Source organism: Lactuca saligna, chromosome 5 (assembly GCF_052625555.1).
Source record: "Lactuca saligna cultivar CGN05327 chromosome 5, ASM5262555v1, whole genome shotgun sequence".
In the NCBI taxonomy this organism is placed as follows: Eukaryota; Viridiplantae; Streptophyta; class Magnoliopsida; order Asterales; family Asteraceae; genus Lactuca; species Lactuca saligna.
In genome coordinates this window covers 110097809-110108755 of record NC_136421.1, presented here as the reverse complement: position 1 = coordinate 110108755, position 10947 = coordinate 110097809, and the positions used below count along the sequence as shown (strand labels likewise).

At 32.4% G+C, this 10947-nt stretch overlaps 2 protein-coding genes and 1 pseudogene across 2 annotated transcripts; 1 reads left to right on the top strand and 2 right to left on the bottom strand.

The window, feature by feature from the left end:
- The first annotated feature begins 1524 nt into the window (after window positions 1–1524).
- LOC145045593 (secreted RxLR effector protein 161-like) lies at window positions 1525–2103 on the top strand. Its single transcript, XM_078993915.1, has one exon. The coding sequence runs from the start codon at window positions 1525–1527 to the stop codon at window positions 2101–2103; it is 579 nt and encodes a 192-aa protein (XP_078850041.1).
- Window positions 2104–2267: 164 nt separating this feature from the next.
- On the bottom strand, window positions 2268–3638 carry LOC144997956 (CASP-like protein 1). The gene is made up of 3 exons (XM_078957810.1): window positions 3341–3638; window positions 3104–3233; window positions 2268–2807 (listed from the first exon to the last, which is right to left on the bottom strand). Exons 1-3 carry the CDS (start codon window positions 3589–3591, stop codon window positions 2580–2582), a joined length of 609 nt encoding a protein of 202 aa, XP_078813936.1. The 5' UTR covers window positions 3592–3638; the 3' UTR covers window positions 2268–2579.
- A 4011-nt stretch (window positions 3639–7649) lies between these two features.
- LOC145045592 (uncharacterized) overlaps window positions 7650–10947 on the bottom strand; it is a 65567-nt pseudogene continuing 62269 nt past the window's right edge.

Below are 10947 nucleotides of genomic sequence, written 5' to 3'. Positions count from 1 at the left end.
GGTTGAAGCGATAGCATATGCAACATATCTGATCAACAGAACATCAACAAAAAGTGTAGATAACATGACACCATAGCAAGCTTGGAGTGGTCTTAAATTGGGTGTAAGACATCTAAAGATTTTTGGGTGCATTGCCTATGCACATGTACCTAACCAAAGAACAGGAAAACTCGATCATCAATCTGAAAAAACTGTGTTTGTGGGTTACAATGAAAACACAAAAGCATACAAACTTTATAATCCTATAACAAAAAAGGTAATCATAAGCAAAGATGTTATTTTTGATAAAGCAAAAGCTTAGAATGAACCTTTAAGAAGTGAAGAGAACTGTTCATACATCTGCTGAGCATTTGTTCAGAAAAAGAAAACGATGAAGAGGAAAATGAGATGAATACACACACAAACCTGTCAATGACAACTCAGTACAATCCATTGATGACTCTTCAAGTTCATCTAAAGAACCAACTTTTTTAAGAAAGACCAAGAAAAAACGAAGCATGGCAGACCTATACGAAAACACTCAAATACTGGACTTCGAAGACATGGCCGACTATGCTCTTTTTGTTGATGCTGATGCAGCAACTTTTGAAGATGCATTTCAAGATAAGAAATGGGGAGATGCAATGGATGCAAAAATAAGATCAATTTTGAAGAATGACACATGGGAACTAGTTGATCCACCCAAAGATCATAAATCTATTGGTGTCAAATGGGTGTATAAAACTAAACTTAATGAAGGAGGAGAGGTTCAAAAGTATAAGGCACGTTTAGTCGCCAAGGGATACAAACAAAAGTTGGGATTTGATTACCACGAAGTGTTTGCTCTAGTAATCAGACTAGAAACTATCTGTTTGGTTCTTGCTTTAGTATAACAAAATGAATGGGATGTGAATCAGATGGATGTGAAATCCGCTTTCCTAAATGGCACCCTTGAGGAACATGTGTACATTGATCAACCAACTAGATATGTGAAGAAGGGATGAGAGTATAAAGTTTGTCACTTGAAAAAGGCATTGTATGGTTTAAGGCAGGCACCTCGTGCCTGGTCCAGTATAATTGACAAGTACTTCTTGGAAAATGGCGTCAAGAAGTGCCCCTTCGAGCATACCCTATTTTCCAAAGAGGCTACTAACAAAATTTTAATTGTTTGTTTGTATGTGGATGATTTGGTTTTTACACGAAACTCAGAAAAAATGGTTCAAGAATTTAAGGAATCTATGAAAACAGAATTTAAAATGACTGACATGGGAGTATTGTATTACTTCTTAGGAATAGAGGTAAAGCAAGATCAAAAGAGGGTCTTAATTTCCCAACACAGGCACGCTAAGGAACTGCTTAAACGCTTTAACATGGTGGGTTCTTCACCTGTCTCTACCCCAATGGAGTTTGGATCAAAATTATTAAAAAAATACTTCAAAAGATGATGTGATTCCCAGTCTATATAGGAGTCTGGTAGGCAGCCTTATGTGTTTAACTACAACAAGACCCAACATCATGTTTTCTGTCAGTGTTATTAGTCGCTTCATGGAGAATCCCAAGAAAAGTCATTGGGAAGCTGGTAAGCATATATTGTGTTACATAAATAGTACTCTCAATCAAGGGCTTATCTATACTAGAACTGAAGATGCAAATTTGAGAGGCTTCAGGGACAATGATTATGGTGGGTATATAGATGATAGTAGAAGCACCACATGCTACCTTTCTAACCTTGGCTCTAGAGCCAAATCATGGCAAACGAAGAAGCCAAACGTAGTTGTCTTATCTTCTGCTGAGGCAGAGTACATTTCACTTTCAATGGCCAACTGCCAAGCCTTGTGGCTCAATGGTATTTTGGTTACATTGGGAAAATACCAAATCAATGCATCAAAGCATTTATGTGATAGCAAATATGCCATAGCTTTGTCAAAAAAAGAAAAAGCCATGCTCCATGGTAAAAGTAAGCATATTCGGATTAAATATCACTTCTGTGAACTTGTTGCAAACAAAGATATGGAAGTTTGTTTTTGTGAAACAAAGGATCAGTTGGCAGATATATTTATTAAGGCTTTGCAAGTAGGTAACTTCAATCGTTTGAAGAAGAATCTTGGAGTATCTGAAATCTAGCATAAGAGGGGAATGTTAGAATTAAGCAAGAACTTTGTATATATTATCTAACGGTAGTTAGTTAGTTGGTGGTTATAGTAAAAAGTTATTATCAGTTATGTAACCGTCCTAATGAATTGATGTAATGGTTAGGGATGTATAAATATGTAAACTCTGTGAATTAATAAAGTTTGTTGAAAATTTTAGGTGTGTACACCATCTTCTTCTTGTTTATAAAATTTTTCTTCCAACAAGTTTAGTCATCCGTGTTAGAATGACATTGTCTAAGGCTCTTGTGTGAATTTGGCATCCTTATTTCATAACACATTGTTCACATCTCTTAGAATGACACTAACTAAGGCTTTTGTATGACAGAGTTATCAAAAGCAATTTTTTGTGATATTCCTAAACAAAATGGGCACAATGAAAAATACAAATAGACAGTATTTTTATGACATAGAAACTTGTAGAAGTGAACATCTTAAGTGTTGATTGAACTATCGTCTTGTGGTCTTCTTGTAAAGCATGTGAGTGGAGAACAGAACCAGTAGTAGAATTGTTATGGAGGATATGAGCGATAGAAGAATAGAGGCTGCAGCACGGAAGCAGAATGAATCATACGTAGTACACATCTTGTTCCATCCGGTATGAGAATTCCCTTTAATTCCAGTGTATGAGACTCCTGATGCTGCTCCTGTTGCTGAAGCCATAATACCCAATAGCAACTGCACCATACCAATTGATTTTATGTTACTTCAAAATATAAAACCTGCGACATTTGAGTTCCCAGCTATATAAATTTAACTCCAAAACAAATTCATTCTTATAAGAATAGAACTCAAAACCTCTCGCTTCATTCAGCAAAATCTGGCCTGTTATGAACTAATAATTCTTGGAAAGATAGAAAATATTGCATTTACTTTGTATTGTTACAATAAAAAATGTTTTCTTTTTATGTGAGAAGTAGGTTTTCAAGTTATAATTAAAAGGTTACACAATTGTATTTAGTGTATCAACTTACAGCATCAAACATCACGAAATGAAACTGCAATTTTGTGGAGATTCCTCCCGGCTTCATAAGTGCCAAAACCGATAATGCCCCAGTGACAATGCTGTACAAGCAAACCACCGAGAGTGCTGTAATCAAGTATCTGCACCATAACATCACATTCGTTAATAGAAACTCTCGAACTCATATACAATGGTTACAAGAACACAGGTTAATTATTATGATTTTGGTTGAAGTAATGAAACTTACATGAACGATGGGATATAACTGAATTTTCCAGTCAATAGTACTGCGTGGTTTGGGGTAACTTGAATCAGCTTGGTTTGTTTAGAAATTAACATAACAATGATTGCAACCAATGATGTTATGAATAGAAACACCCTTAAGGCCAAATCAACCACCGGATGTGAATTATTCTTGTATTGTGATAACGACTGCTTCTCTGGTTGCTCGGCGGCGGCAGGTGGAGGAGATGTGGTGACACTGACATGGGATCCCATGGCCACCAGAATTTGGACAGGAGAAAATGGAAACTTTTATTTTTTTAGTTTTGTGAAAGTGTGGTTGGATGTTAGCTAGAAAGTGCAGTTTTATACTACGTAAGTACGTATATCTTTTTGTCAACTGATTTGTGTCGATGTTAGTAGGATGCTCATGGCACATGTTTATGTGAAGTTGACATTGCTTAATTTGATTTGACAACCCAAAAACGGGAACATTCTACAATAATGGAATATTTCACATGACCATTTTGCGAAAGGATTTCCATGGCTGATTGTGTAGCAAAGATTTTAGTTGCAAATGCAATCTTTATTTATTGGTCGACAGATAGTTAATCTCATCATCACTAATGCGTAGGTTTCATCGTAATTTCTAATTTCTAATACGAGGTATATGCGCCGTTACCTTTTTCTACAATTTACACGTATTACGAATATGTAATATGTAATATCTAATAAATCAATAAAGTACATAGACTAAAAATTCGAAAGATTAATCTATTTATTTCTTTTTAGTATGCTAATACTATATAATTTATCAACATAAGAAGTAAGAAGGTTTAAATATATTTGTCGTGGCTTCCTTTAGTAGTAGGAGAATAATAATTTGTAAAGCTTTTTTATTTAAACTAGATATTATCAGGCTCGTCATTCTGGGAAGGGTATAATTACCTCTTGTACTGATATTGATGAAAATGTTGAGGATATATATTTATGACGAAAATTCGAATATTTTTTATCTAATAAAAATAATTCTTCTGTTGAAATTTAATTGGTCTGCGGATATTATCGCAATATTGAAATAGTTGACTATTTTATCATTTAATTAACGAAATGACGAATATTTGCTAACTGTATATTACTTTGTTGATCTTGTATTTCAATAAAAAAAATGTAAATACTACGTGTCCACAATCTTATGCACAGCGTGGATTGGTAATCTGTGTAAACTTTATAAAGTTATATTGGACTAATTACCGTAGTAGTTTTACCCATCGACAACGATAACCTCAATTTTTTTTCTTATGTTTTGAAAAAAAAATCGTGTAAATCTATGATAAACACGTATGAACGACTAAACTACTAACATTCTGCAGAATATGAATAAAAAATAGTTTTGTGGATCAAGCAGTGACTAAATCAGTTGGCTTCTATGGAGTCGGGTGCTAATTAAAGATATAAAGTAGTTTGCATGGTTTATTATGCAATATTCTCTTTGCATATTTTTCTTTTTTGATATTTTTATCTACATCGGATAATTTTTAGTTTTTGTGCGTATATTCGGATTTTTAAAAGTCTACCGCACATCCAGGAAGATTATGTGGAAGTGAGAGAGACCATGTGGTTATGAAGATTTGAGGGAAGGAACTTGTGTCAATGGAGATCTTGGAAGCGATTGAATTTTAATCTTGAGTGGAACTTGAAGCTAGAAGGACTTTTGGACTACTTTTGGAAGCAAACATAAGAAAAATGGGATAGTTAATCGTGAAAAGAAGATGGAAATGACATTAGGCATATGGATTTGAATGGTTAACCACATATGTGGGCTTTGCATGATTTAAAGCCATGAAGCATAATAGTTGGCAAGCCGCTCTACACAACCCGCGGAGAAATTGGCCTCCAGGCCACGCTGCCCACATGGCAATCAAGAGACGAGAGTCATAATTTCGCATTTAGTTGCTATTTGTGGATGATTGGTAGGTCTCTTTTGGAAAATATTGGTTGACATGGAAGTAATTTTTGAATTTTTCCTTCCTTTTGAAGATCTACTTGAACTTATGATGAATTTGTATGGAAGTATTTTGTGGTAAACATCTTTTTATGTTCACATATATTCAGTCATGAGTTTTATGTAAATGTTTTGTTAGTTGGTTAATTTTTTGATTAAGTAATAGTTCTCCAAATTAACAAGCAACTATTGATTTATGTGTTTATTTTTATTTCACCTAAGTCAAGAAAGTATTTCCTCCGTAATGTTAATGAAAGCATGTTGATTTTCTTTTGAATTTGATTGATGAGTCTTAAACCTTAATGCTAATGCTAGTTGATTTTCAAATTAAAAGGTATATGCTTTATTGATCTGTGACTTTAATTAAAGAAAATGTGTTACTCTCTAGCCATTATATTAATTAAGAAGAGTGAAGGTAATTCAAACATATTGGGGTTACTGTATCCAAATTAAAAATTCATTACAAGTAAACTTGACATCGATTAGTTTGATTGACAACCTCAAAACTGAAAGATTCTAATTAATAGAATATTTTAGGAGTTCCAAGGGTGATTCTATACTAACGATTTTGCAACCATTGTTTACCAATGAAATCTCTCTTGTTGGTCAAAAAGTCATTAGGCGATGCGATACTTGTAATCTATTCATGTTGCATAACGACACCAGTTCTTATAAAATTCACACTACAAAGTCTTTAAGTCTTTCTCTTCTCGCAATGCGAGATGAATCGTGGCCTCAACCATGTCCTTCCACACCTTTGGGGTGTTATTTGTGGGTCGTTATTAGCCCCAACTCAACACCACACTTGATATATATATATATATATATATATATATATATATATATATATATATATATATATATATATATATATATATATATATATATATATATATATATATATATATATATAGGGTTGAGATCTAAAAGTTTTTCGAGAACTTGAAAACTAAAAATTAAACGTTAGATCAAAATCAATTCGTTAAGGATATGATCGTCATCTTACCAATCTTATTTAATGTTTAACTTTTTTTTGTTATTGAATATATTAATATAAATGTCTAAAAATTAACAAAATAACTCAAAATTTCGGATTTATTTAAAAAAAAATATTGATTTTTTAAAAAAATGGAGATTTTTTTCAAAAAACATGAGTTTAAAAAAAAAATTAAAAAAAGTATTTTTTTTTTTAAAACTGCATCTTTTAAAAAAAAAAAAAAAAATACTCCATTTTTTTTCCAAAAAAACTGTAAAAAAAAAAAAAAAAAAAAAAACCCTGCAATTTTTATAAAAAAAATCTGCATTTTTTTTTCAAAACTACTTTTTATAACAAAAAAAATCAACGTTTTAGATGCATATATAAATATTTCTTATACTATAATATTTGTAAGTAATTATAAAAATCTAATTTTTATTAATCAATCTGTAAACATAATATAAGTATTTTATTCGATACAAACTAAAATATAAAAAAAATACAAAGATTCATAGTGTTATCATTTCTTCATATAAACATTTCTATATTTTCTTCAATTTATCACTTTTCACATCTTCAATATTTTCAACAAATTCTTCAAAACCTACAAGAAAATTAAAAAAAATTGATTTATGCAAGAACAATAAAAAAAATGCAAAGTATATATCATGTAAGATTCAAATGTGATATTCACATTTGATTGTATATTTTAAGATTCAAATGTGAAATTCACAAGAAAATTAAAAAAAAAAAAAATTAATTAACAAAAACCACTCACACAAAATTCATGTGTGCAAATTGACGTAATTCATATGTGATTCACTAGTGATTTACATATGAATCACATGTAATTCATATGTTATTCACTTGTGATTTACTTGTGAATCATATGTAATTGATTTGTGATTCACTTGTGATTTACGTGTGAATTACATGTGATTAATATGTGAATTACATGCAATTTATATGTAAATCATTTATGAATTACATGTGAATCACATATGAATTACATGTGATTCACATATAAGTCATATATGAATTAGATGTGATTCACATGTAAATCGCATGTTATTCACATGTAATTTATATATGAATCACATCTAATTCATATATGATTTACATGTGAATCACATGTAATTCATATGTGATTTACATGTGAATCACATGTGAATAACATGTGATTTACATATGAATCACATCTAATTCATATATGATTTATATGTAATTCATATGTGTATAACATGTATTTATATATGAATAACATGTGATTCATATGTGAATCACATGTAAATAAGAACAAAAATTGCAACATAAAAGTTTTTGGGAACAAAATTAAAAAAAACCCAGCAACACTCAAGGACCAAAATTGTAATTTACTCTAAAAAAATTGAATCTCATTTTCACCACTTCAAATATGTCAAGTAATCTACCAAACTGGTGGGCATGCTGCTCCTCATCATTCACACCATCCGATATTATGTACTCAATGAAAATTTTTTGTTGACTGTAAAGTCAATACCATCGGGGTATTTTAGTAATTTTGCACTTTGAGGAAATTAAAAAAAGAAACAAAAAAAGAGCTACCTTTTCTTTTGATATTCTGCTAAAGCATTCATAAGTTTCTCTAAAGGAAAAGCGCGAGCTGCATGCATTATTTGACACCTAATATCTTGAACTGGTTGATGAAGAGACATTGTTAGGTTTATATTTTGTAAGTCACAATGAAGCTTGTTTATTGCATGAATTATTCCAACCTACAAGAAATTATGAGAATGATAGATATGACTCCAGAAATGTTCTTAAAAAGACTAATATTAAGGATGTAAAATGGAGCAAACAAAACAAATCGTTGAGACAGTAATATTCTTAGGTGAAAGCTGAAGAGGGAATGTTGTCATTACTCGAATAGCTTCAACTAAAGCATTGTAGTTGGTCAATGGCTCTCCCATTACCTGAATACAAGATGATGGTATCAGTTGTAGTGTCATAAATATCACACCCCAAAACCAAGAACGGCGGAAACGTTCTGGGGAGGAGGACGTCATGTAAAGTATCACAACACAGTAAATGTAAATAAGCAAACAATATCATCCATTGCATTAAATATATAATTTTAAAACAAGCGTGTTCTATACAGTTATAGACACCAAAAATAATGTAAATCAAAATAATAAGATGAGTCTTGGATGTACTCCATCTTTTCAAAAGATGGCCTCGATACCTATCTACTGGTGACCTGAGAATACAAGTTATTTTGAAAGAGTTTATCAGCATTAAGCTGGTGAGTACATAAGTATTTTAGTGTCGGTATTTGTCATCCAAAAATGTTTGAACATGTCTCAAGTGTAAGTTTGTAAAATGTAAGTAAATGTTTGTAAGTGTTTGTACAAGTTTGAATCTCTCAGAAAAACCTATATTTTCTATTAAAGTATCCTTCTACCAAGGCCTAACTGTTTTGTATGCTCGTTTGTTGTAAAATTGTGTAATTTCCCAAGTGTAACTATCATTTAACAAAATATAGTTTGTACATTAAAGTTTAAGTGAAACAATCACTGAAAGTATGTAATGGGTAAATTATTGTAGTACTGCAGTGTTGTATTATAGGAACTACTGCTATACTAACTACCTTAAACCGGATTTATATTAAGGTATCATCTGATAAATTGTACCATAATATCGACTGGTAACAACGACATACGAATGGTCGTAATAACGGAATGACGTTTGGCACCTGTAGACCTGCAGGTCCGGCTGTAGCTAGCAGCAAGGTGTAGGATAGTCAATCCAGTATAGATCTATACACAAACTCACACTCTCCCTCCAAGAGAATTTTGGCTACAACTCGGGCCATGACATTTAAGGCATGCTCTGATACAGTGGATCACAATTGTTAACTTATTCTTGTATATGTAATGTAATGAATTGTTCTAGTATAGTTGTATATGTTCTTCCTCTAGTATATAGTTGTATATGTTCTCTGTTTAGTATAGTTGTATATGTTCTCTTTCTAGTATAATTGTATAAGTACTCGTAGTAATAAGTATTGACTCGTGAATGAACTAACTCATTTATCTAGAAATTGTAGTAGTATGATCCTATGTTACCCTGATGGTAACTTACTGATGATGTACTGATAAGTATGAATATGGAAGTACTTTTATTTCTATACATGTATATTTGATATATAACTAATATTGAAACGACCTTCGAACGGTTACCCGAAATCCCACCAGACCACATCCAAATCGAGAAAAAGGAAATAGGGCGGATGGCCTTCCTAAGCCCTTTAAACATTTCTTATATATCTATACATATATGGGCATGCAATTTATAAGAATTAAAACAAATTTAAAAAAATCATTTGATAAGTAAAAGATTTTGTAAAACATTTTGAAGTAAAACAGTTTAATAAACAGTTTGAACAGTGATAAAATCATTGGTTTTCTAGTTATTAATCGGATGTGATTAATGTAATCACATGTGATTGATGCAATAACTATAAGCATTTAACTTGTATTCCCCCCCCCCCCCCCCCCCCATAAAAGTATTTAAAACATTTAAAAGTATTTCAAAGGTTAATTAAAGGGGTATAAACTCACTTGTGGTGAGTAGATTGGATTGAAGTGTCGGATACCGTGCTAGGTGGCAAACGGAGACTTGTTCACATGCACGAGCCTAGTTATCATATAATGAGCATATATATAACTAATTAGCCAAATAATAACTTAATGAAATAAGTTCGGACACTCGGTAACATGTAAACACTTTGTATAAGTGTTATAGGTCCTAATGGTTGCATCTAAGTTGCTATGGGACAAGGCTAAAGGGGTTTAATGTACCAAAGGGCTTTATATAAGAGTTTATTACCCAATAAACCCCACACAAGGAGTTTACGGTCGTAAACCCTTGAGTTTACGGCCGTGAACTCCAATCTTGGTGGTAATGTGTGTTTTGAAGTGCTAAATGATTTCTAGAATAAGCCTAGCTTGGTGGTTTAATCCTTTGGGTAGTTTACGGCATAGATAATACTCCTTTGAGGAGTTTACAGCCAAAAAACCATATCCCTTAGAGTTTACAGCCGTAAACTCTCATGGGATGGGTGTGTTAATTCTTTCAAGTCCCAAACACAAGTAGGATAATTTCTAGGCATTTGTTTAAGGCTATGGAGGACCGTAGGCACACTTTGGTGCCCTTATTTGGAGTTACGGACCAAGAGTATTCCTTGGCCGTAAACTCCATTTAAGGGGTGTTTTTGATGTGTTAATGTCTCCAAATTATCTAGAATTAATAGAGGATTAAGGTCTAGGGCCTTTAGGAGTGATTAGGGCACATTTAAGCCCTTGAATTTGGTGTTTACGGTCCAAGAAACTCTTGGGCCGTAAACACCTAAAGCTATGTGTTCTTGATTGTTTTCTGGCCTTAAATGTACATACATATCATCCTAAGCTAGTTACCTAACAAGGAAATGGGACTAGATGGCCTTTAAGCTTCATTTTGGAGTTTACTCCCCAAGAACGTTCTTGTGCGGTAAACTCCCGAATCTCATACATTTGACATACAATCTATGTTATTAAGCATAAAACAAGCATTAAAACACAACTAGGGAAGTGTACTCACAATTTGGGATGAAAACCCGAAGATCCGTGAGAGA